We start from the raw sequence: 27,363 nt of genomic DNA on the forward strand, positions 1-27,363 counted from the left end.
TTGTATATTAAAATTTTAAAAATCCCCACCCAGTCAGGTCAAGCCCATAAGTCTGATAATAACCCATATATCTAGTATCAGTCTATAAATTCCTTTTCAATGGCAACAAATGTGCAAATGTGCTTGAGACAATGGATGGATGGATGATGCACGAGCCCCCAATAAAATGATTTTTAAAAAACAGAAAGCAGAACCAAAAGAAATCTAAAAAACTAAAAAAATTCCTCTTCATACTCATGCAACACATGCAATGACTCCAAATGCAGGAAGAGCACAGGCCAGTGAGTGCAAAGTCTTATGGATCCAGTGGCTGTGGAAGCATCTCGGCGCTGACAGGGTCTCTGCATGGCTCCTCCACCCCAGGGCTCTGGCTCCATCCGTGTAGTTCCATGTGGCTTGTCAACAGGAATGTGTAGCAGTGTGGGTCTGGCCTCCAATGAGTTATTTATCTCTGTAACGCCTCCATATGAGGTCAAGCTGCGACCTGATTGACAGGCTAGACTCCACCCCTTCATTCTTCATAGTCTCAAGTTGACACCAGAATGTTATACTCTTAAAAACTCTTTAAAATCACACTTTTTAAACTCATCCTCCAAATAAACAGAAATGAAAATGACCCGGAGTCTTGGCCAAGGGAGGCCTTGTGACACAGTAAGAAAGAAAACTCCAGAGCGCTGTTAGTTGATGTTGAAAGAGTTTAGTGGCCTGGAGCAAGTCTCCAGCCCTCAAAAGGGCTGTCCCCTCACAGAAAAGTTTAGGGAAGAGAAAGGGTCAAGGGAGAAGAGGCGGCCTCCCAGCCTCAAGATTGAGAACCAGGTTATCTCGGTTCCAACCCTGTTTCTAGCTATGTGTTTGGAGCAAGTGCGTGCCATTGCTGAGCTTCCATTCCTCATCCAGAAAGCAGAGACAGTAATTTCTAACTCAGGGAACTTACTGGGCTAGTTGAAGGCAGAGAGGTCCATTCCAAAGTCCATGGCGACTGTTTTGGGGGATTCCCAAAGGGTAAACTCAAGAAATTTTCTTGAAGGACAAAAGCCGCCTCCGCCGTCCCCACCCCCCTCCCCGGTCCATGGAGGGCTTCTTATGAAGAATTCTTAAGAAAACTATACGGTGCATTAGTTCAATGCCAAAAAAGGGCAGGAAACTTGCATTAAGGAATTTTTTTCCCTCCAAGATGATAAATGTACCTGCACATTCTTCAAGGGTAGCAAGAGCTGTCTGACAAGAATTTTGTTGGGAAACTTAAGCTCCACATTTGATACTTTTGTTTTCATCTATGGTTTTAGAGTAACCCTTTTTGGCTTACCCTCCTGCGTGCGACTTGCTCACATTTCTTACTGCTTGGACCACAGTGAGGTGTAAATGACACATGGTGAAACGCTCAGATTTTAATCTTGACAACCGCATATGATACAGAACATTTCTGTCACCCCAGAAAGTTTTCTCATGCCCCCTCCCAGTCAACCATCCTCCAGGAAGCAACCACGGATTTGATGTCTACCACCATAGGTTCATTTTAATCTATTTTAGCATTGCTCTTATATCAGCAGATTATTTCTTTATAGTGCGCACTCTATCGTTGCACAAACAGACTTTGGTTTTTCCATGCTACCTTTGCTGAGTACCTTGGCTGTTTCTAAGTTGAGGCTATTATGACTAATTTTGCTATGAACATCCTCACTGGAATTTAATGCAAGATTCTTCATAGACAAGTATTTTCATTTCTTGGATAAATACCTAGTTGTGGCATGCTGGTCATGGGGTAAATATGTTGAACCTTTTAAAAGTTTTTCGAACTGTTTTCTAAGACAATCGTGTCATTTTACATATCCACGGCAAGGGGTCGGTGAGATCCAGTTGCTCCCCAGCCTATCCAACATTTGGTGGTGTCAGTTTTTGACTTTGTAGTGGTAGTTCATTGTGGTCTGGTTTGCATTTTCCTGGTGCGACCTTTTCATGTGCTTATTTAGAAAACTTTAAAAATGAAAGGTAGTGTCTCTCGCCCTTGAGTGTCACCTAGCTCTCAACCCCATGATCCGAAGGTCTGCTGAATACACAAAGAAGGGAAACTGATGGTAAAACCTACTAGACGGATAAATTGCTCTGTGAAAAGAAACAAGCAGGTGTTCCGCGGGGAGCCCCGCCCCTTAAGTGTGGCTGTGTGTGTATTCCATGGAGCTGAAGATGAGTCTGTCTTTCAAGGAAGCCAAGATCATGGCTGATGTGAGGGTGGGCGTCCTAATGAGAAGCTTGTTACGTTATCGCTGTATATAAACGTAGCACCATTTATACACGACCTACCAGACTCCACATATCTTACATGCATGCATGTCTAATTTTTACAAGAGCCTTGTCAGGTTGTATGACCCCATTTACGGACCCTGACTTGAGACATGAACTCACCTCGCACCTCACAGCTTTGCTGCCTGGGGTCCAGAGGCCATAGGTGACTCCCTGACTCCAGGAGCCCATTCATCAAGTTGCTGTTAAAAAAATCCCAGGCCAGAGTCTTGACCTCATTGATGAACGTAAATTTACCATCAGTGCTTTAGTCCTCTGGGTAGCAAAGCCTCCAGTGCCTAGTTCTGTCCCCACCTCCACCCCCACCCCCCTGCCGAAGCCTCCTTCAGAATTCCAAAGGAGAAAGGGAGGAAAGAGCCAAGTGACTCAGAGCGGGCACTGGCGTCAGGCTGCCTGGGCGCAATCCCAGGCCCGTTCATGTCTCTTATCTCTTACATGGAGGTGATGTTACCGAGCTCATTTTGGGAGAACTGTAGGGTCAGGTCCCAGGCCCATAGACTGTGTATTCACTCAAGAGGCCGTTTTGTTAGGGTAGCCCACTTTCCCTGACTACTCATGTGTGCACCTACTACGCACCAGATACTCTTCTGGGTCCTGGGGACTCACCTACAAATCAATAGCGAAATCCCTTTTTTCACGGAGTTCATATTCTAATTAAGGTAGAAGACAATCAAAAATAAAATATGCTCAGCAGTGGCCTAAGTGTTCCAGGAGACAATTTAAGGTGAAAAGGTTTGGGAACTATTGGGAAAGGCTAGCATTTTAAATTGGGTGATCAGAGGTTTCCCCAACGACCTGAGGAAAATTAGGTACCCTAGTTTTATGATCCTGCTGTAACAAATTAGCACACCTTTGGTGGTTTAAAACAATACAAATTTATTATGGGTCTGCTCTGGAGGTCAGAAAGCCCCAGGGACCTCACTGGGCTAGCATCAAGGGGTGGCCGGGCTGGGCTCAGTTGCTGGAGGCGCCATGGGAGAAGCGGCTCTGTGCCTTTTCCAAGCTCGCAGAGGCAGCCTACATTCCTCAGCTCACAGCCATCGTGGCCTGGCGGCAGCTCCTTCTTTAATGGACTCTCCTGCCTCCCTCACTCCCTTATAAGGACTGCTGTTTACGTTGGGCCCACCAGGGTAACTTCATCCCGGCAGCAAGTCCCTTTAGCCATGTACGGTAACATACTCACAGGTTCTGGGACTGGGATGTGGACATCTTGGGGATGGGGGTGGGGAGGAGGCATTATTCTGCCTACCCCCATGAGGCCTGTCTAGAAGTGGCGACAGCAAACTCAAAGGCCCTGCGGCAGGCCTGCCTGGCATGTTTGAAGCCAATAGAGGCCAGTGAGGATGTAGGAGAGTGGGTAAAGGGGGTCCTGGGAGACGCCAGGTGGGGCGATGAACGAGGGGGAGCAGCTCTGGCAGGCCCGAGGGTCCCAGTGAGGACTTCGGCCTTATCAGAGATGGGCGCACGATCTCACCAGCTTTAACCGGGTCCCTTGGGCTGCCGTGGAAGGACGGAGGAGTAGGAGGGAAGGGGTGGAACAGGTGACCCGCGAAGATGAGACAGTGGAGTCTGAACCACAGGGCCAGGAAGCAGAGTGGGGAGCAGGGATCTCACGACTTCTGAAGGTAGAGCCACCAGAGTAATTTACGGGTCAGCTATGGAGTAGGCCACAGAGAGGCGAGTGGGGAATGCACGCCACAGAGGTTTGGGGCCGGAGCGACTGGAAGAATGATGAGGCTCTTTTAAGACAGGGCAAGCCAAAAGAAAAGCAGGCTTGGGAATGGTGACGTGAGACCAGGAATGTGCTGGCGATCTAAGTGCACATAATGAGCAGGCAGGCAGGTTCAGGAGCCGACTGGTGCTGGTCTCAGGCAAACAGCCTTTCCTGTGAGTTTAAGAGCATCGGGTCTACTGTAAGCCAGAGGCTGTCCTTCCTCAGGAGGCTGGAAGAGGATTGCTCAAGAGGTCAGGCCAACTTCTCCCAGCAAAAAAATGCCCTCTGGCCTCAACTCCTGCAGATCCTTCAAAGCTCAGTAAAGGTGGCTGCACTAACTCCTCCCGCAGGCCCGGGCCGAGTGCCCCTCTGCTCAGCTCCCACGGCATCCACCCTGCTCACCTTGTCCAAGGGCTCCCCAGAGTGTCTCCCACTGCGGTATTTGCCCTGTGGGCTTCTGGGAAGGTTCCTGGCACCACCACTCCTGCTCTGCGTGGTGTCCAGAGTTGAAGAGAGTCAGTCAAACGACTGACGACTGCACTGCGCAGCAGCAGCCCTCCCCAGGCTGGAGGCTGGCCCTCGGTGATGCGCACACTCCAGCCCCTCCATGACCTCTCCTGAAACCCCTGGCACTGGAAGACCTTCTTCCCACACCCCTCTGCAGCACCGAGGGGTCCTCCCATCGCGGTGCTCACCACAGCAAACTGTGCTGAGACAGGGGGTATTCCACGGTGGCATGACCAGAAGCAGGTCACCAGATATTTCTTCCATGGTCTTTCTGGATAGACTTGAACCTGCAACCTCTCGGTTAGTAGCCAAGCACATTAATTGTTTGCACCGGCTAGGGACTCCTCAGCTCTGCGCGCACTAGACATTTGCTTAATGCCCAGGAAAGGGCCGTCGATGGGGTCCACGTCCAGTGAGGAAGTGCACTCTCAGGCAGCCTGGACATGCATCTCCTCTCTCTAAAAGGGGGGCAAACCCACACCTAAGCGTTGCCTCATGAACTCTGACCACTGGCAAGGTGTCTGGCAAGTTGCAAACCAGTTGGCAAGTCTGAGCTCCTGCAGGTTGGGGCTTTTCCCAAGCAGCTGACTTGGGGCACATGACCCACCCCAGGCCACATGAGGTCCTCCACTGGGCTGGCCCTGGCTCTCCTCGGGCCTCTTGGATGAGCAGGGTTTTCCACAGGAAGAGTCTATGGAGTGAGTGGGGCCTGGACCAAGTGGAAACTGCACACACAGGGGCTCACGACTGTTTCCAGTGACTCAGAGCCACACGAAGCAAGTTGGTCTGCCCTTCCTGAAAATTAGTCCCAGAGCGACTCGCTCTGACCAAGCTGCCCCTGCCCTGGCCACCTCGCCCTCGCCAGCAGACAACACGCAGGCAGGGTCAGCATGCAGTGTGGTTTATTGATAGCTACTTCCCCAAATCACTTTTCCTCACTGGCCGGGGGATACAAGGACAGGCGGAAGCCAAAGGCACACCTTGGAAATGCTACAGTGGATTACAAAGAGGTGGGGCTGAGGCTGCCAAGCCTCCCCGTGTCAAAGGCTCAGGACGGTTGTATCCTTGAAGCAAATCTCTCCCAGCTGGGGAGGAGGAGCGGCGTCACTGGCCCAGGCGTCTGCAGGCTCTCAAGGCAGGCATCTTCCTGAGCCACCCTGCGGCTGCGGCTGTGGCTGCCACAAGCAGGACCACTGGCTCTGCAGCCGCTGCGCCGACCAGTGAGGCCTGGCTCTGTGTGCACGGCGGAGGCCTGGCAGGGGGCTCACAGGCATACTGGGACTGTCATGGAAAGCCACAGGGTGGCAACTAAGGGTGGACCCAATGACTGGTACAGCCCAGCTCTGGGAGCTACCCTGACTTTGGAACAAACCCCCTGGCTGTCTTTGCTCACTGGGAGTTTTACGGGGCCTTTGACTGCAAACTGTCATGGAAACCTAAGGAAGAGGAAGTGGTGGTCTGGCCAGCTGGAGCCCGGGGCCTGTCATGACTGTCCAGCTCTCTGTGGTCACAGGGCATCCCAGGCCCCTCACACCCTACGTGCGGGCGGGAGTGGGAACAGGATGCTGACTCCCGGGAGGGGTGCTCCCTCAGGCCCTCGTGTTGGCCCCGCTCCACAGGCCTGCTCATCTACCGCTTCTTCTTGGTTTCCTTCTTGGGCCTCTTGCTTGAAGAAGTAGCAGCAGCCTTGGGTTTCCTCGTCGCCTCAGCACTCCGCGGCTCAGGGGGCTCTGCCTCCTGCGTGGTGACAAAGGTGACAGAAAGAAGAGTCCCACTTAGACCACTCGCGCCTGAGATCGCTCAATGAGATCGTGTCTGAGGGCTCCGTCGGTAGAAGCAAGCCCCAGAAATACCAGGGATGGCGACCATGATTCCCAGGACCCAGGAGCCACATGCATGCGGCCTCGGGGAGCAGAGGACGTCAGAGGCGCCCCCAGCAAGGAAGGGAGCCTCTCGGGCCTGTGTGGAATCGTGATGACTCATTTCCCCCTCTCTCTGCTGTATTGGCTCACTCACTTGTGAAGTGGAAAGAGCCCCATGCAGCCAGGGTGCTGACAAGAGGAGACCAATGCACAGAGCCCACCCGGGACACTGCAGCTGCACCCTGAGGCCGGCCTGGTGGAATATGGGTAAGGAGCTACTGCCTGGCTCCACTGTGGCCCACTTCCTTCCCCAGACAGCCCACAGAAGGCAGGGCAGGGCCCAGAGAGCACCCTGCTGCCAGGTGAGCAGCCCTGCCCAGTCAGGTGTTCTAGGGGCCCAGCAGAGGTGTCCCCGGGAAGGGGGCAGAGGCCAGACTCTGGGTAGGACTCCAGACTCTCCCTTCACCAGGGGCAGCTCCGTTTTGTACAGATTTGTTCCTTGTAAGAAATGATTTAAACAAATATTCTTCTCACCACAGCACGAAACCATGGATCCAGCCCTGGCCCTGACACTGTTGGTGCAGAAAGAGGACTCAGGCGCAGGACTGTGGCCTGTAGAAGCCACCAGGACAGAGTTCACCTGCTCCTGCCCGCACACCATCCTCCTCCCATTCCAGCGGCATAGTGAGCTGCGGCCAGGCCATGTGGGAGGCTGCTCCAGCCCACAGGCGAACTGCACTTGGCCTGCTGGGTTTACGCTCGAAAAGCTGAGCCAACTGGGAGTTCCCATTCGATCTGGAACTACAGCTTCTCTGAAAGGACTTTAAACATCCGGTGACACTGGCCCCTCATTCCCCCGTGGCAGCAAATGACTTAGTAGCCAGCCACTACCCTGAAGAAAGCCAGATGCTGCCCACCGCCCCCACACGGCCTCCGCTGTGCTCTGCCCTCCAGAGGAGAGGTGTGCTCCCTAGTATGGTGTCTCTTAAGGCGCCCTGCTGGCCCAACAGGGAAGCATACAGCTGCTAACCAAAAGTGGACCATATGAACTCAGCAGTGCCAACTCGAGAAAAAGACCTGGCCCCCTGCTCTGTCAGGACCACAGCCAGGGGCACCCATGGGGCCATTCCCATCTGTCAGGGGGGCTCAGGGAGTCAGCATTGGCTCAACAGCATCACACCTGTGTCTTTGTGAAAACGGGGAAAACAAAATGCAGACTAAGAGAGCTGGGATGGAGCTGAGGGTCCTGTCGAAGCCACTGCCCTGCAGGACAGGAACCACCACAGAGGACAGTCCTCTCCCTCTCCTCGGCCACCTTTCCCCTCTGCCCGCCTGCCCGCCCGCCAGGTGAGAAGTCAGCCCCTGAGGATAACAACTGCCCCCCACTCCCCACAACTAGGTCCCCAACTGACACACACCCCCTGCCCAGCTGCATCTTCCCCCACCAAAGGGAATCCCCAAATCGAGGGTCTCCTGTGCTGATGCTCTTCACGTAACTAAGTCGTTAGCCTACAATGGAAAGCAGCAGCCCAAACCCACCCTCAGAAGAGCCCCTGCCGAACACACACCCTCTTTCTCCAGTGCCCACCAGCATGGCCAACCCCAGAAGACGTGGCAGAAGCCATCTGGTGAGCTGAGACCATGCCCTCCGTAATCACGCACCCTCACTCGCTGGCCCTGAGTTGATTCTGACTCACAGTGACCCTAGGTGGCAGGGCAGAGCTGCCCCATGGGTTTCCTATACTAACTCTTGATGGGAATAAAAAGTCTCATCTTTCTCCTGTGGAGCAGCCGGTGGTTTCAAACTATCGAGAGGGGTTTGAACTATTGACCTCGTGGTTAGCAGCCCAGCTCATAACCCAGTACAACGCCAGGGCTTCTCCCCTCCATGGTAGAAAGCAGCTTGTGCTGAGCACGCTTGGGCAAGCACGCCCTGACCAGACAGCGGTCTTCTGCACAGAGAATAGAGGCCACCACTCTCCGTGAGAGAAAGACCACGGATCCGATCCCAGGGAAGAGTGGGGGATCTCCTCCCATAACAATGATAGCCTAGGAAGCCCTCCTCCGTCCTCGGGGTCCCTGTGACTTGGATCAACTCAAGGATGCACAACAATGACATCTTGAAGGAATCCTGCCAGCCCTGTGCTAACCGTCCTCCCTGCTCTCTGGCCTACCCACTGCACAGGGGCCAGAAGCACTTTTCCGGAGTGCAGATCTGATTGGATCCCTGGACCCCAACTAAATGCCCTCCAGTGTCCTCCATCCCCTATAGCCTTGCCCAGGAGGAGCGCCCTCTTCTCCATGGCCAGCCAGCAAACCTCCCTCAGGGTTTGGTCAGGTCAAAGTCACCCTCCCGCTTACTGTCCAGCCTTCCTTCCATGTGCCATCACCCTTCACACTCCCCCTCCCACCAGGTATACCAGGAACGTTATGGTAGAGGTAACCTACGGAACACCGCTGTCAGCATGACACTACATGTTCTTACACTGTCTCCCGTGCTAGCCTGAGTTCTGTGGAAGCCTTGTGGCTGCCCAAGTTGTTGCTCAATAAGTAAGTGAATGAATGAAAGAAAGAAGGGGAAAACAGGCAAGGCTCCCCAATGCAAGGGAGTCGTTTATCACAGTGAAAACACACATCAGACGGGGCTGCGCTTCCTCCGTGGGCACAGGGGCCATAGCAGGTTTTAAACTACGTTTGGTGAGTCTTAGGGAAGGAGGATGGGGCGGTTGCCATCGTCGTCACCTATCCTCAAGGTGGTCGTGGCACAGAGCGACGCTGCCTGGTCCTGTACCATCCTCACCACTGCTGTGTTTGAACCCGCCGTGGCAGCCCGCGGCTAGGATTCTAATATTGGAAGGACTGGGAGATGTCAAAAGGAGAAACACATTCTGAAGAAGTACGGCCAGAATGCTCCTTAGAAGCAAGGATGGGGCGGCTTCATCTCATGTGCTTTGGACATGTGGTCAGGAAAAGGACACCATACGTGGTCAAGTGTAGAGGGGCAGCACGAGAGGACGGTCTGTGATAAGATGGATTGACACAGGGGCTGCACCATGACGGGCGCAAACAGAGGAGCTGGAAGGGTGCCGAGAACGGGCCGGCACTTCCTTCTGTGGCACATCGGGCCGCATGAAGTCAGAATCGACTCGACAGGCACTTAACACAAGCATGTCACAGTCGAGGATCCCACCATGTTACATGCTCTGGACATGACCTTGGTTTAGCCTCCCAGAGTGCCAGAAGGGGGCCTGGTTTATAGATGGAGGAACAAACACTCAGAGAGGCTGAGTGACTCACGTAAGGGTTTAGCTGGTGAGGGGCGAAGCCAGAATTAGAACCCAAACATTTAACATTTCTGTTATATGGCTTCTCCCAGGATTCCTAGGGTCCTCAAGGCTGATGGAGACCAGGAATCCAAGTCAGCTTACAGTGCACTTTCTCTCTGCTGAGCAGCCTCCGCAGCTCCAGAAGGCTACTCAAGGGCAAGACTGGTTTCTTGGAACTCCGTGGAGGGTCATCAACAAGGAAGGGGTTCCTGGCCGCTCGAGCACGCCGCCTAGGAAACCGCTGCTATTCACCAGCACCCAACAATCGCGCCTCACATGCCTTCCCACTCCGAGGGCACTCTGAGTTTGATGGGGAATTAGTTCTGTCGATGTGGGCAAGATGCCATCCAAAGGCAGGCACTGGAGCCACTCTCAGCTCTGAAGAGGCAGGGAGTCCTTACGCACACCCCTCACGGGCTCCTCTGGGGTGGACACTAACAGTCTCCTTCTTAGGGCTCAGGAAACTCAGGCTCTGTAGGTGAAAGGTGGGCCAGCCCTCAGGCCACATGTGCCTGGCAGGGGTGTGTGTGTGGAGGCCACGAGAGGAGGACAGGGCTGGCTGGGACAGAGAACGGTGAGGCCCCTCCAGGCAGCTCAATAAGGCGATCAGAGACACCAAGTCCAGGATGAAGGCTGTGATCACAAACAGCATGGGGAGCCTGTCCCAGACACAGCTCTGCACACCACTCTGCCAGCCCTTCCCCCAGCTGTTGAGGCTCCTAGGGAGTCCAAGTGCCCCTTCCCCCATGAGCCAGTCCTCATCTCAAGCCCAGAGGCTAGGGGGAGCATGCACCCTCATCTTGCCTAGAATGGCCTGTCAGCTAAAAGGCAGGCAGGCAACCACCCAATTCAAGTACAAACTCCTCCCAAGCTTAGAAAAATACCAAGCAGGATCGCAGAGTTAATTCTGTGGTGTTGAGAATGTGCACATACCTGCCTTCTATACTTAAGGCCTCCCCTGACTGCCCCCCACCCCCACCCCAGGCACCATAGGCCTAGGTTTAAATTAGATCTTATGTAAAGACTGTCCCCAGGACCCTGATCTCCTAAACTCCTGTCCCACAGAAAGTCCCTATCCTGCTCCAGGGCTCAAAATACCAGGGGGCCATCTGTTCACAGTGACAGCTATGTGGGTGTCTCAAGGAAAGCCATCTCCCCACCCTACCCCTTCCATACTAGTGGGTTCTCCTCCACCAGGTCATAGAGCTGGGTATCTGCTCTCTTTGTCTGTCTGGTCCCTACCCCCAGCCCCTTTGTGGCCCAGTCCTTACCCACTGTGGTTCTAGGGGACCTCAAAATGACTGGGGCCATGGAAGTGGGCAGTGAGATGAAGTCTGGCCAGAGAGGGCCCCCTTGCCCTTGTCCTTCCAGGGACAAAGGTGCAAACAGATGGTCACACAGAGGCCTTCCATCAGAGTTGGGAAGTGAACCTGGGCTGACAAATGGCTTCTCTCCCTAGTAAGTCATGAACAATAAGGATGCAGACTGGGGCTATTGGGACCACAGTTCCTGGTCCAGGGCAAGGGTTTCCGAAGGAAGCTAGCAAACGCCAGAAGAGCCAGGAGATGGATCGAGCGAAATCTTGGGAGTCTGGCTCTAGCTGTGCCTTGGCAGTCTGTCCTAAGCACTTTGGGAACCCATTTACTACAAGGCGAGACTATGGCAAGGAACAAAGATACCACATGGCCACAAAGGTGAGTGCCCTCAATGAGCTGGCACTTAGCTGGGGAAAGGAGACATAAACATGTGAGAGGATTAGAACAGTCAGCATTTGAGCTACAGCCCCGGACTGTTTATGATTCAGCGCCAGATGGACTAGCACTGACTCCATGCTAACTCCATGCTACAGGAGCCGTTGAATCAAAAGTCAACCTGCTTCGCGTGTACTCGAGCCACATTCGGGATAGAAGGAGGTCCCAGAGGGGCTGGGTGTTAAACAGGGGAGGGTGACCAGCTTCCAGCCTTCCTGGTCTCCTATCCTTCAAACTCTTGGAACTTGGCCCCCACCCCCTGGAACTACTGCACCCCACTTTGAAAAAAATCTATGGGCGACTTCCCTAGAGAAGCCTGACTATGAAAATACCACCATTTTGAACACCCCTTCTGGGAGCTCACAGACCCAATCCGGGGCCCCATGCAAGAATTGGGTCCTCCTGACACCAGGCTCTGAAGGGGCAGAGTGATCACGGCCAGGGCTAGGAGGGCAGACCTTCCGCCTCCCGCAGGTCTCATCACCCAGTCTCCACAGGAACAGCTTCACACGTGCCCCTGGAAGCCCTCAGCTTTCAGGGAGGCCGCTCGCTCCTGGTCCTCTTCCCACGGTTCAGGCCCATCTCTATGGAGACCCACTCCTGCCCGCCCCATCCCTCACCACTGGCCAAGGCTGCCTGAAGCCAGGTCAGCACTGTTCCTTCCATGGGGGTTTTGGAAGCAGACTAGTAGAGCCAACCAAGAAGTCAGCTGGAGCTGTCAGAGGCTCTGTCTATGCCTTGTCAGAGAGAGGTCAGAGAGGGGGGAGTGGGCAGCAGAGGGGGCAGGGCCTGGGGAGGGAAGTGAAAGGCAGAGAGGGCTCCAAAGGAGAGGCCCAGGGGGTGCAGATGTCAATGGTGGGTTCCCTGCCCCTTCCAGAATCCCAACTCACCGCTGTTCTATGGTTCTGAGGCAGCATCTGCAATCATTTCAGCATCTCCTCATTGCACATAACCACCTCAAATTAGCATCTTTCCCCAGTTTTAATTTCCCCTGAAATCTCAGCAAACTTATTCTTTGAAGTAACGACACTCTGTGGAGAGTGCCCAAGCCTCTATGGAGACCTGATTCCTGGTGGGCCCTTCCCTTTTCTTTTTTGTCCTGGGTCTTTTCTCTGCTGATTTTTTTAAATCATTTTATTGGGGGCTCATACAATTCTTATCACAATCCATACATACATCCATTGTGTCAAGAACATATGTACATTTGTTGCCATCATCATTCTCAAAACATTTGCCCTCTACTTGAGCCCTTAATATCTGCTGCTCATTTTCCCCCTTCCTCCCCACTGCCCCCTACCTCATGAACCCTTCATAATTCATAAATTATTATTATTTTGTCATATATTATACTGTCCCATGTCTCCCCCCGCCTTCTTCTCTGCTGTCCCTCCCCCACAGAGGAGGCTATAATAGATTCTTGTAATCAGTTCCCCCTTTCTACCCCTCATTCTCTCCACCCTCTAGGCATCGCCACTCTCACCACTGGTTCTGAAGGAGTCATCTGTCCTGGATTCCCTGTGCTTCCAGTTGCTATCTGTACCAATGTACATCCTCTGGTCTAGCCAGATTTGTAAGGTAGAATTGGGATCATGATAGTGGGGGGAGGAAATATTTAAGAACTAGAGGAAAGCAGTCTGTCTGACCACAAGGTACAGAAGGGACCAGTTATCAGACATGAAAGAACTAAAAATCATATCAATGGGTGCCCACCTCCCTGATACGATCACTGAAGACAAACGTGTGCATAAGCAAATGTGGTGAAGAAAGCTGATGGTGCCCAGCTATCAAAAGATATAGCGTCTGAGTCTTAAAGGCTCGAAGATAAACAAGCGGCCATCTAGCTCAGAAGCAACAAAGCTCACATGGAAGAAACGCACCAGCCTGTGTGACCACGAGCTGTCGAAGGGATCAGGTATCAAGCATCAAGGAACAAAAAATCATGTCATTGAAAATGTGGTGAGTGTAGAGTGGAGACTCAAAGCCCATTTGGCAGCCAACTGGACACCCCCTTACTGAAGGGTTGTGGGGAGGAGATGAACCAGTCAGGGTGCAGGGAAGCAACGATGAAACATATAACCTTCCCTTTTCACTTTAAGGTCTTGCTATCTTTTCAAACTTTGCCCATCTAGAACTCCACAGCTCCTGTTCTCTCAGCACTGGTTTCTGCTTCAGGGAAAGGGCCTAGGATTAAACCAGCTGCTGCATATTAGAACACCTGGACCCTAAAAAAGCTAGTGCTCCGAGCAGGGGTTCTCCACCTTCCTCATGCGGCCACCCTTTCATACAGTTCCTCATGTGGTGATGACCCCCCACCCAATCATAAAATTATTTTTGTTGTATTTCATCACTGTCATTTTGCTACTGTTATGAATCGTCATGTAAATATCTGATATGCAGGATGTATTAGGCGATCCCTGTGAAAGGGTTGTTCGACTCCCAAAGGGGTCGCGACCCACAGGCTGAGAACCGCAGCTCTAGCCCCTCGCTCATGGCGAGCATCACCGATCAATGGATCTCCTCTGAGTCTCAAAGCAGCCCCAGATCCCTTTCACCACAGCCAACATCACTAGACATGGCCCAAGAGACGGGACAGACCTGCCACCCGGGACCAGATGGAAAGAGTGCGGAGGTCCACCACCTTGGATTTCAGAACGCAGCCGACAAGGAAAAGCGTGAGGGAAGAGTGCTCCAGGCCTCAGCTACGGCCCAAAGTTTGTTTCCTTGGGTCTTAATTTAATGAGGTATCAATGAGAAAACATCTTGATTTGGATTAAGATTCCGGGGACTTTGGTTTGGGTTTCATGAACTGTTTCTGGCAGTCACCATGAAAAGGCAGGGCATGGAGTGGGAAGCATTTGTATTTTTTCTTCCCTGATTACCCCCAAAAGAGCTTTCAGATAATTTGCTCAGTATTGAAGTACTAAAGCCATGAACTTGTTGCAAAAAATCGGCTTACTGGAACAACAGGAAAGACATTCTTTTGCTTTTCAAAGGCTTTCCCATCATTAGGAGCCAAAAATATTATCTTCTGACCCAAAAAGCTACTTATAAACCTCGTTCCTACAGGCCAGGCAAGTGGGCTGGTGCTGCCCTAGGCAAAATGGCAGAGAGCATGCTCGCGCTCTGGGGCTTCCCAGCCCCCTCCTCTGCCCTCCCTCCTAGATGTCTTCCTTCCTACCACCCTGGGACCCTCACTAACAGCTCACCCCACCAGCCTCTCTTCTTCCCCTAAGAATCCTTTGCCCAAGCGACCTCTCTCTGCATGCAGATTCTCAGTCCCAGCTAGCTTGAGGGCCAGCCCCCTTGGGCACAGTGGTAATATCCCTCACACACAGAATGCAGGGTGTCCTTCCCACTTTCTGAGGGGGGGACACAGGAAAGAGCGCTGGCAGGAGAATCCCTTCATGACTGGGGGGCGGGGGTGCATTTGCTGGCCTGGGGTACTAACCAAAGGTAAATGAATGGCATTGGATCTTTTCACTAAGGACTCCCTGCAAACCTAGAAATACAGTGGCAACATTAGCCCCAGCTCTGAGGGGCAGTCACTCATTTAAACGCAATGTCACGGGCTGCATTTTTCTCTTTTAACCGAGGAGCTTGGGGTTCCAAATTCACTCTCGAGAGGACAGAGTATGAGCGAGTGAGTGCGTGGATGAGAGAGCGTGGTATATATGTGAGCCTCTCGTCAACAGCTTCAACAGACCTCGGCCCTCATGTGCCACAAAAACCTCACAGAGATGGGTGCAAGCCCCCTTGGCGGCCGAGCTGTTGAGCCAGCCCGGGCCTAGGCTATGAAATGCAAGGGGTCATGAACACAATGGTAGGAGAGCAGCTTCCCAGCTCTCCAAAAGGTCACCCATCACCCCTATGAAACAAGAAGACTCATCACCTCCCTCCCTCAGGACTCCAGGCGGCCTTCATCAGTGGCCAGTGACAATACAAACTGTTATTTATAATACCTGACAGCACGCCATGTCTGCGAGGACAGAGACCGAGAGCACAGGGACTGCGTGTTTCGAGCTTGCTACAATTGGGGATAGGAGGCCTCCAGTCCTGACATCCTTCTCAAAGAACCAGGATAGGAAATGGAGACAAACAGAAACACTTAGAGGCCCAAGCCTTTCCCCTGCCTCGCTGGCAGCTCTTCCTCCCCTACCTGCCCCACACACCCCGCAATCTTCCCCCACCGCCTCTCCCTAGGTGACCTCATCCCCACCTGTGGCATCCATCACATCCTACCAACTTCCAAAGGGTGGCTAGCATCCAAGTAGACATCTCCTCCTGCCTTAGATCAGCAAACCCAACTGAACCATCCCGACACCTCAAGAGAGAACCGATGGCCATGATCAGTGTATAACACACAAACATACCCCTGGGGGGACAAACAACAGAAATGTGGTGAAGGGAGACAGTGGGCAGTGTAAGATACGAGGATAACAATTCTTTATAATTTATCAAGGGTTCACAGGAATGGGAGGGGGGGGAGGGAAGAAAAAAGAGGAGTAGAGACCAGGGGCTCGAGTAGAAAAAGAATGCTTTGACAATAACGATGGCAACAGAGGCACGGATGTGATCAACACAATGGATGTGTGGATTGTTATAAGCGCTGTAAGGGCCCCAATAACATGATTTAAAAAAAAAAAAAAGAACCAGCTAGACATTTCAAAGGCTCCTGCCCATGCCCATCTTGAAGCCCACACCCCCCTGGGGTCCCAGGTGTGTCACCCTCCCTCTCAGCTGCATATGCAGAATCCCCAGGACCTCATGCTTTCGAGAACAGACTGCATAATGCCAAACAGAAAAAGGGAAAGACGGGAGACTAGTAGTTTGCTATTAATAGTCCGCAATCTTTGAGTTCCAAAGGGAGAATAATGAATAAACACACGCCCCACACATACACAGGGGCTTAAAAAAAGTTCATGGACAAATGGAATTAAAAGGCAGTGAAATTCTTCCATGAACTCATGAAGGCCCCCTGGTACATAAGTATTTATTTATGTTTTCATAAAGAAACAAAGGGTGTGTGTGTGTGTGTGTGCGCGCGCGCGCGCACACACACACACCCTGGGATAAAGGAACACTCAGCAACAGCACCTTTTACATCGCTTTGCCTCTGAGAAAGGTTACATGTGAAGATTTCATATAATCAAAAGATAAAATTAAGTCAAAAAAGGGGGGGGGATTCTCATAATTAAAAGCAAATTGAACCAAACGAACCTAATGACATGTCAGAGGAAAGGATGACAGCCTGTGGAACCTGACGGCCAATTCCTCCTTGGCCATATTTGGGGCCAACCAAGACCCACAAAGAGATCTGAAATTTCATCCGGAGTCTTTGTCAGTAGTAACTCACAACACACTCTTGCATGCATGTTGCAGGTGTGCAGTAAAGAGTTCACGTGGAGAGACTACTATCCTTAGAAAAGCCTGCTTACAAGGCTGGCCCTGGGCTGGCACCTGGGAGGATTCCCACCATTTCCAGAACTGTTTGGTGACTCCCTGTACCTAACAGGACAAATAATATGGTTTATGCCAAACACTAGCTTTCCTTCTGGGAGCCTGGAATTTGGGCGTGTGCTAGGCAGAGGTGCCTACATAGCCAGTACCACCCCTCAACCTCCACCCCAGTAAAAACAGAACAACCAACAACTTGAATCTCTAACGACCATCCCTGGTAGACATGTCACCTGTTTTGCTACAAGTCGACAAGTGGCTACTGGAGGTGACATGCAACAGGAGACACACCGCACCAGCCACGGGTTCTTCTTGTCCAATAGCCTGATCTGAACTGAATCAAGCCTCTGGATCGCACTCCCAGTGAAGAGGAAATCTCGGAGCAGAGGAGCATGGGAAGGGACACCACAAGGAAGCAATCAGCTAAATGCTGGAAGGGAAACAATCCGTTGCTCTGACATATCAACACATGGCCTGACAAACGTGGAGGTTATACAGTCAGTGAATAAAAGCGACTGAAGGGTCAAACCTCCACCCAGTTCCCAGCCCATTCCTTTAGGCCCAGGTCCCTGGTGCATGCAGTTCCCTCTCCCTTGAGCGCCACCCCACCCCCCCAGCTCCTTCCCCCTGGCAGAACTCTTCTTATTGCTTTGTTCAGCCCAAACACCGCCCCCTTAGCTGCCCCCTTGGGAGGTCCACCCCTTTACTTTACCCCCCCACCCCCAACAGCACTCCTGATGGGAGCACGCGTGAGTGGCTGTTTCCTCCTGACCTGCCCCAAAGAAGAGAAGACGCCACATCTTGGAACAGAATCTGACACGAAGTCACTAAACAAAACTCTGTTCAACAAATGAAGTACCACATACAGTGTCTAGGCCACCCGGTGGGAGATTTAGGGTGCGCTCACACAACTTGGCCCAGCAGTCCCTGCTGCTCCCGGGCAGCTGCAGCACCTGGGCCCCAGCAGAGGCAGACTCACCGTCTCGCAGGCCTTGGGAATGGGCACGATGATGGCCAGCACGCAGATGAGCTGGAAGATGGCGCCCAGGAAGAGTCCGTACCGGAGCAGATTCTCCAGGAACGTGGGCTCTGGCACCTCAGGAGGTGAGAAGTCCAGGTCGGAGGCCATGGCCCAAAGCACTGCTGCCTGAGGTCTCCTGGCGCCCTGTTCTCCAGAGGCAGCCTCTAGACAGGCAAAGGGAAAGCATCAAGTCCTGCCCCATTAGGTGGATCAGGCAGCCCTGCCAAAGAGCAGCAGACCACCGATGAGGGATTTATATACCGGCTCTGGGGTCTATTCCACTGGTCTATTGCTATACCACTACTAATTTGTTTTAGTCACTATAGCTATATTAAAAAAAAAAACCCAAACCTCTAAGCTCGCTGCCATCAAGTCTATTCCGACTCATAGAGACCCTGTCAGGCAGTATAGAACTGCCCCTGTGGGGTTCCGAAACTATTCTTTATAGGAGTAGAAAGCCTCATCTTTCTCTAAAAGTGGCAGTTGGTTTTGAACGGCTGACCTTGTTGGTTAGCAGCCCAGCATAACCATGATGCCACCAGGGCTCCACTAACTGGACACAATGTTTTACACTCAGGAGGTTCCGTGTCATATTTCTGCAACTGCCTTTCAGACTGTTCCGCATCCTCCAAGAAATGCTCGCACATGCACGAACTTGCAGTTGTGGCAAAATGTTCACAGGTGCTGAAATGTACGTGGAGGCTACATGGAGGGTCTTTATCCCCAATCTGCCAACCTTTTTTTTAATGGCTGAAGTTTTTCAAATATAAAGTTAGTGTAAGTAAAGAAATACGTCACCAAAACATTTCCGACATATAGGTATACCGAAGGTCTGCTTTTGTTCAGGTCTTTGTTCATTCTTTTATTCATCCAACCATTTGCTCAGCAAATATTTATTGAGCACCAAGCCCCGAGGAAGCAGAGTGAGCAAAGCAAGGCAATCCCTGCTCTCTCGGAGCCCAGTCTCGTGAGGGAGGCAGGCCTCGAACAAACCGAGATGGTATGTGGCAGGTGGTGACCCCAGCTTCCACAAAGAGCTGGAAAGGGCAGGCTTTACAGGATGGCATGTTGAGCCTCTCGGAAGAAGGGTGCTGGAAACGAAGTGGCAGAGGTTCATGGTGCAGAGCGCCATTTCAATACAGACGGAAGCATTTTCCCAGAGAGAGAGAAGCAACTGTAAAGGCCCCAGCTGGCGGATGTAGTGGCACGGTCAGAGGAGTGACCAAGAGGGAACCCTGAGGGGGGCGCGATCAGAGAGGTAACCGGGCAGGGGCAGGCCTTGCAGGACCCGACACTTCCAATTGGAGTCAAATGTAAAGCTACCAAAGGGTTAGGAGCAAAGTCGCATGGACTCACATTGGAAATGGACGGCAGAAGGGAGCAGACAGAAGGAATAGGGGCTACGGCCAGGATCCCAGACAAGAGATGCTGGTGGGCCCAGCAGGGTGGGGTGGCTGGGGGTGGAGAGTCCAGTGGCATCCCCTCTCTAGCCTCTCCTTTCACTAGCCCCCCACCCCTGTGCTAATACTGAAGATAGGCCTTTGCCCCCAGTACACCCATCCTCAGCCTGTCTGCTTCCCAGGCCCCTCACCCTACCTCTGAGGCGGAGTACAAATGGCATGAGATCGCCAAGTCTCCCCAGCCGCTCCCTGGTAAGAATGAACAGTCCTGGCGTTTCACGGCCTGATGGGTGGCTTCTTTCTGTCCGCGCAACAAGAAAGTCGGGGGTCTGATCCCAAACTCTGGGTGGTTTCGGAGGTCTGCGTGCCACTCATCAATTCCCTGTTAGCCCTGCACCATTCGCAGTGGTGGCCTGGAGCCGAGCACGTGGCTACTGGGCACTGAGATGCAGCTACTCTGAACTGAGAGGGCTGCCGAGGGGGACAGGCACCCTACTCTCAGAGCCTTCGTATACGGAAGGAAGCTCACCCATCGCAATTGCCGTCTCAGGCGGGTCACACATTGAAGTAATGCATCAAGTTAAAGAAACTATGTTATTCAAATTAATCTCACCTCTTCCTTTCTTTTTCTGATGTGGCTCTATGGCAGTGAATTTGGTTGTTCTGTTTTTTACACTCATTCAAAACCGACTCATAACAATCTTATAGAGAAAGGTGTGGGAGGCTGTAAATCTTTACCTAAGCAGAAAGCCTTATCTTTTTCCTGAGGAGCAGATGGTGGGTTTGAACCCTTGGCCTTGTGGCTAAAGCCCATGCATAAGCCACTACACCATCAGAGCAACGCCCATTTTATTTCTATGGAGTGGGCTCAAGCTAACAAGACTGCTCCAAAGACTGTCCTTCACCTTGGCTCTGCTGCTTCTGCTTGGTGATGTTTTCTCAATGAGGAGGAGGGATGGAGGAGAACAAAGATGATCTTTTAAGTAAACAAGAGTGGGATGCACACAAACTGATACTGTCACCCTGCGACCTGGTCACTTTGGAAGGTCATGCGTCTGTCCACCAAGTGGCCGCTATTCAAATCTGTTATGTCATTTTGGGAATGGCCTTCAGAGTCTGAAGCCTGTGCTTTTCAAATTCACCGAGCTGGCAGACCTTCTTCCACTTCCACAGGATTTGGCTTCTGGAAAGAACCTACCGCCAACTGGATCCAGGTGTGGCGGATCAGGTGGGACAGGGAACTCAGGAACACCATGTTTGATCAAAGGCAAGGTAGGACACCCCGACAGCTTTGTGAGGAGGGCCGGAAGTGAAATCCAGGGTGGCTGCTGGCTGGAGGGACAGCTTCCTGGAGTCAAGCCCACCAGCAAGGCACAGCCCCGCCCCCGCCCCGCCCCCACCCCCACCCCAGGAATGCCAACATTCACAGAGTGGCTTCCTTACAGTTGCACCTCAAGAAGTACACATTTTACAAACGCCCTTGGCCTCAAACTTTATGCTCCAGGCTGCAACAGGCTTTCCAGGCATATCAGCCCTGGATTCCTCAGTATCACTGATAACAACAATATTATGAACATTTCCAATCGTCCAACAGAATGTTGGGGCCAGCAGTGGGGGACGCGGGCACAAGCCCTGACTTTATCGCAAGTCGTTACACTTGAGCCAATGCCTTAACCTCTCGGTGAGTTCATGTCCTCGTGAGCCAAGCAGCCACAATGATAGCTACTTAAAGCCATAATGGCAATTAGGCAATACATAACACCAGCCCGAAAAGTGATTATGTCCTTTGACCAAGGGAACTCCCTTCCTAGAATTTCCTGAAAGGAAACAATTCAAAAGAAGAAAAAGGCTCCAGGTACAAAGAAAAAAACAAAAGCTCATGGCCACACTATTCATAATGCTGCAAAGCAGGAAGCAACCAAAGTGTTCAACACGAAAGGAGCCATTACCCCAATTATGGTGTTTGGTGGACAAGTCCCCCTTCACTGAAGAGACAGGCAGACTAGGTCAGGGCAAGATGGTGTTAATTGAAAAATGACAAACGACTGAAGAAACCATGATTTTACGTGGGTAGAGGGGGGTCATGAGCTATAATTTGGGGGACCATTTTCAAAACGACAACCACATTTCAAAAGGAAAATGCACGCACACCTCCCACCATATCTGCTTCCTCCGTCACTCTTTCACTAGGATCCCACAGAGGGAGCGGGGCTGGTTGGATTTGGGGGCCTGTGCGGATGCTCTCCCTCTGCGGCCACCAGCGCCCTAGGGCTGTCCAATGCCGGATACGTGCTAGTGTGAGCACGGAGCCGGACGTCTCCGTTTTACGTCACTGTAAATCCAGCTAGGCAGTAATGCGCAGGGGTGACTCTAGGCCTCCTTACTGGACAGGGCAGGAGGACAGGGAGGAGCCTTGTGGGAAAGTTCGGAGCAGCATAACCTGCTCTCCATGGGAAGGGGCTTTGCAAAGAGTGAGGCAGGCACCCATGATTGTTGGGCCTTTGGAAGCCCCGTACCTTCTATCCCGGCATCTGCAGCACTCTCAGCCTGCCACAATTTCTGGGTTTTCCCTTCCTGATTACAGAAATCTTACTCATCCTCCCCATCTCAAGGAGGAGGCATTGCCCCCACCCCCAAGTTCCTTGTGACAAGCTTTGCTCCCCTGCCATCGAAGCAGCAGCAGCAGCAGCGAGCAAGCCACGTGTCAGGGGTTGAGGACAGCGTTTTACAGTCAGCGCCTCACTGGGCTCACAGCCACTGGGGGTATGGCTAAGATGATCAGGAAATCAAGGCTTGCTTGCAGGGGTTACCTGGATGGTAAGTGGCTGTCACACTTCTACCTCAGGCAAGTTGGCTCCCCCAGCACCCTGGCCCTTACCCTGAGTCCCTGGTTTTCAAACCGTAGGCTCTAGGCTCGGCCTCATTAGGGAGCCAGGACTCTGTTCAGCGGGTTGCAGCCAGACACCTGTTTCCCTTAAACTCTGTTTACCAGCACTTTCCTGTGCCGAACGAAATTATCACAGAAAACACCCCATTCATCAAGGTCAGTACCACGACCTGACTCCTTTTCTTCCTGGTTAGATCCATCTGCGTCCAACTATGCATGTTCTGGGTCAAAGTTTAAATGTGTATCTTATTGAGAAACGCTAAATTCAATGCTATTTTTCCCCTTCAATTTGATCCAGGCTAAGTAGGGGTTTGAGCTAGTTCACACTGGTTCCATCCTAGCCGATGCAGTGAAATCAGAATACACCCAAATTCATAACATGTAGACATACTCGAACAACAATCAGAATGGAAAAAAGTATGGGTCCGAGTCCTGGGATGGGAGACTCAGAGGAGGCACAGCACTATGGACACGCCTGTTCAGATCAGATGATTGCCAGGAATGGGAGCTGGGGGAACAGCACACATTCAAAACCGCGTGATCAGCCGCCATCTTTGAGCAGGGCCCTGTTGTTCCAACTCGGCCGATCAAGAGGTTTGGTTACTATACAGCATGCATGCTGCCCTTGTTTTCTAAGAGAGATTAAGCTTCTGACTGAACCTCAACGCGTCGTTTCTCTCCTCCCAGTTAGCATTCTAGTACCCTCAGACTTTACAAACTCGATTCTGTTCTGTTTTCACTTCATTGGCCATGACTAACCCAGCCAGAACCTGATTGCTCCACGTCCTGATTGGAAACTCCTGGGCAGACTTAGTGTCTGAGGAGTGTCCCACAGCCTGACTCATAACTATGTGACAAATGACCAATACTAGACTTCTGTTTCTCACCTTTAAAGCCAGGGCGGATGCCCCACCCAACTGCCTCCTTCAGTGAGGCGGGCAAGGAGCTGAGGTGCCATGAATCTCACACAAGTCAGGACAGAGCTGGGCTCACTGCCTACTGAAGTTGACTTAAGACTACTGCAATCAATTTCTCTAGCCCGGTGGTTCTCAGCCTTCCTAAGGCCGTGCCCCTTTCATACAGCTCCTCATGTGATGGTGACCCCAACCATAACATTATTCTCGTTGCTACTTCATCACTGTCATTTTGTTACTGTTCTGAATCAGGCGACCCCTGTGGAATGGTCATTCGACCCCCAAAGGGTTGAGGACCGCTGCTCCAGCTGTACAGAGCTCCAGACTGGCTTCAGGGCAGGTTTTTTCATGGATTGCAGTAGCATCGTGTACCAGAATCTCATGAAACATCCATACCCACTTATCAAAACTAACAGGAAAATGTCATAAGGACCCTTCCAGGCTCATCTCCAAGTGTGTAGTCTCTGTCTTCATGGAGTTTCCATTCAAGTAGAGGCATTCAAACATGTACACATACAAGCAACAAAATCGGAAAATCTTGAGATCTACTGACCAAGGTAGGAAGAAGCCTCAAATTATTAATGTTGGAAAAGGAAGGGGAGACTTGATTATTGATCCTAAACCCATGCAAACAATAATGAAAATTTTCCCCCCAACAAACATTTTGAAGCCCCTCATATGCCAAGATCAAGTGAAATGCACCTTAGCATTCCAAGGTTGGTTCAACACATGAAAAGCAACTAAGGCAATACATCATATTAACAAAATGAAAGCAAAAAAAGACGATTGTCTCACAAGAGCAGAAAAAAACAACCACATCTGACAAAATCAAATGACTTTCATGATAAAGATATTCAACGAACTAAGACTAGAAGGGAACTTCCTCAACCTGATAAAAGACATCTATGAATATCCCACAGCTAACAGCACACTCAATAATGAAGACTGAACCTTTTCCGCTCTGAAAAACATGACAAGATGCCCACTCTCACCATTCCTATGCGACTATGTACAGGAAGAACTTGCCAGGGCAATGAAGCAAGACCATGAAATAAAAGGTATCCAGGTTGGAAAGGAAAAAGTCAACTAACTCTACTCACAGATGATATGATCTTATCAACAGGAAATCTTTTTTAAAACCACGCATAGACAGAGCGAGCAAGTGAGCTAAAAATTGATCTCATCAAAGTTGCAGCATACCAGGTCAAAATACAAAACTGAGTTGTACTTCTACACACTAGCAATAAATAACTTGAAAACGAAAGTAAGAAAATAGCTTTTTTGCAAAAGCATCAGAAGGGGGAAATATATATATGTAATTATATATATATATATATATAATTAACCAAGGAAGAGCAACTCATATATTGGAAAGTATAAAACTGAGCTAAAAGAAATTAGAGAAAGCCTAAATTAACAGAAAGGCAGAGATGACAAGTCCCCAGACCAATTTACAGAGACAATGTCATTCCTACCAAAATTCCACCGGCCTGGTTTGCAGAAAAAGCCCAAGGGCCTGACAAAGAGCAGCAAATAGCTACAACTCCCGAAAAGAGCAAAGATGTAGGGATCACTCACTGACTTCAAATCTTACTACAAAGCTATAATAATCAAAATAGTGTGGTACTGTCATGAGGACAGAGATCAACGGAATATAATTGGGATTCTAGAAATAAACACGTGTCATTTCTGTGACTGACTGAAGTGGTTGCTGAGCATATACTCGGCAGACATACATTAATCCAAAAGTGTCTGCATGTTGCAGTTTGGAACACTGATCATTCTTCAAGCTGTGCAACCATTCTCGCCCCCCTTGTCTAACATGTCTCCCCAACAACATAATCTCACTCCCTCGGGACCACGGCCAGCCACACCAGGTTCACTGCGGAACCACTCACGACTGGAAATAGAAAGAAGTCAAATGGATGAAGACAGCAGACACCCCCCACACACACAAAGTCACCACTACGGGGGTAGTTCTGATTCATAGTGACCCGATAGGACAGGCAAGAACTGCTCCTGTGGGTTTCAACAACTTTAATTTTTTTAAATCATTTATTGGGGGCACTTCCACTCTTGTTACAAACCATCCATCAATTGTATCCTAAATATTCGTACATATATTCCATCGTTTTCTAGACATTTAATTTCCACTAAGCCCTTGGAATCAGCTCCTCCTTTTGCCCCTCCCGCCTCGACTTTAATTCTTTATGGGAATAGAAAGCCTCATCTTTCTCCTGTGGAGTGGCTGGTCGCTTCTAATGTGATACACATAAGGGCGAGTCAAGTAGTATTGCTGATAGGATTCTAGTTCATATATGCTTTGGTTTATTTCAAACAAAATGTGTTTAAACATGTCCCTGGGATCAAGTGGATGGCTGCAAACAATTTCTCTCAGTAACATACTTATCCTGGTCTCATCAGGGCCCCTTCAAACAACAAAATCATTGCTGCAAGCTGATTGTGACTCATATTACTTCCATAGGGCTGAGGGAAATTTGAACAATTTTCCCAAGTAATTGATTTTCATGAGTTGTATAAGAAAAGAACAGTGCACTGGCAAATGCTAGCTTATATATCTAATTTTTCAACAATAACAAAACTATCGGATTTAGTTATTTATTATTGTCGCTCGGGTAAAAGTTTACAGACCATATTAGTTTTCCTATAATAGAGTTCTGAATATTTACGTTCTACCTCCCAGAATGGTGGATACGAGTCAGCTTCATTTCGGTGGCAGTGCATTTGAGGTAGGTTTATTTACAGTAAGGAGCGGAACAACCAAATTCCCAGTACAAGTTTCCAAGACCTGAATTGTAAAACTGATGACAGCAGGTAAAGGGAGGCTACAATGTAACACCCTATCACTTGGTCTCCCTTTTGACCCATTTTAATGTTGTTTCCGTTTTTAACATTTTCTGCTCTCTCGTTTCTTCTGTTTTGTCTAGTCATTGTTGTTGGGTTTTATTTGCTTTGTATAACTGCTTTTGCTTTATACGGTTTTCCATTTATGAAATCCAGGATAGATCTAAAGAGGCAGGAACTGGCGAAGGGCATGGGCAGCGGAGGATGAGTAGCTAACAACAGAGTACTGGAAGAAAATATTCTGAAATTGATTGTGGTGATGATGGCGAAATCTTCTTGATGGAACCATTAAATTGTATGACATGTGACGTCTATGCCAATAGGACTATTTGAAAGAAAAACCAATAACTGAGTTAGAATTTTACCCGCGCCAACTCGTATTTCCCAGAAGAATGTCACAAGTCACAGGGCAGCTGGTGGGCTGTAACTCCTACAGCACAAAACACCACCCTTTGAAGAGCGTGAGATGTCACACTACATCGCCCTCGCCTCTCTTGGAAGGGATTCACCTGGTCAACACGAGGTCCGCAGCTGCGGAGGCCGTGTGTCGGCCAGGAGGGTGGATTCCACTCGCACGGACCCCGTGCACCTCGCGGTACAGGTGCCCCGCCGGGTTTTCTGGGCCGTCATAATAGGTACAGGGGCCGACTGGGTGCTGGGTGGGCGCGACACCGACCACCTCCTGCAAGCCCAGAACCCCGCGACAAGCTTATTTTACCGAGGGGAGACCGGGAAGCAGAGACGTGAGTGGCCCTCGGGGGGACACCGCCAGACGGGCACACTCGGGACCCCAACCCCGGCCAGTCCGGGACCACGGCCAGGTAAAGGCAGGAGGAAGGGCCTGGCCACTGCGGGGCCCCGGCGAGGTGCCTGCCTGCCGGGGCCTCAGGTTCCGCCCTGCGAGGAAGCCCCCGCCCGCGCTGGCGGGACGGTTTTTAGGCCGCGCCGAGAGGAAGCTCGGGCCAGCCCTGGGGACAGTGGGGACAGGCCGGCCGCAGCGCGCAGACCCGCCCCTCGCGGCCCCGCCGCGTCTCCCCGCCGGCCCCGCCCCGCCCCGCGGCCCGCTGGCGCCGCCGCACTCACCTCCGCGCCGCCGCGTCGCCCTCCCGGAAGTGGTTCCCGCGACCCCGGATCCCGGAAGTGACGCACGTCGGCTCCGCCCCGCCGGCGACGCTGGGGCTTGGCTGCGTGCGGGTCCTCGGGCTTGGTGGGAAGGGAGACCTGGAGAAGTGAGGTCAAGGCCCTCTCGACTCTCCGAGCCTCGCTCTCAGCTCAGGCCATTTCCAAAGATATTTACAGAGGCCTTAAATCTGTGGCCCGGGAGCTTACCATGCAGCGGGGAGACAAACAAGCAGATTCTG

General features: G+C 51.3%; 1 protein-coding gene across 4 annotated transcripts; it reads right to left on the bottom strand.

The window, feature by feature from the left end:
* Positions 1-5,407: 5,407 nt before the first annotated feature.
* On the bottom strand, positions 5,408-27,130 carry MANBAL (mannosidase beta like). 4 transcript variants are annotated; one of them, XM_075528783.1, is made up of 4 exons: positions 27,086-27,130; positions 17,895-18,100; positions 17,149-17,345; positions 6,146-6,259 (listed from the first exon to the last, which is right to left on the bottom strand). In XM_075528783.1, exons 2-3 carry the CDS (start codon positions 18,042-18,044, stop codon positions 17,175-17,177), a joined length of 321 nt encoding a protein of 106 aa, XP_075384898.1. In that variant the 5' UTR covers positions 18,045-18,100; positions 27,086-27,130; the 3' UTR covers positions 6,146-6,259; positions 17,149-17,174. The 4 variants fall into 4 exon arrangements, with proteins under 4 accessions (XP_075384897.1, XP_075384898.1, XP_075384899.1 ...); XM_075528784.1 differs by lacking the exon at positions 27,086-27,130 and adding an exon at positions 26,512-26,973; XM_075528781.1 differs by lacking the exon at positions 27,086-27,130 and adding an exon at positions 19,533-19,642.
* Between the last annotated feature and the right edge of the window lie 233 nt (positions 27,131-27,363).

This window comes from Tenrec ecaudatus, chromosome 12 (genome assembly GCF_050624435.1).
Source record: "Tenrec ecaudatus isolate mTenEca1 chromosome 12, mTenEca1.hap1, whole genome shotgun sequence".
NCBI lineage: Eukaryota > Metazoa > Chordata > Mammalia > Afrosoricida > Tenrecidae > Tenrec > Tenrec ecaudatus.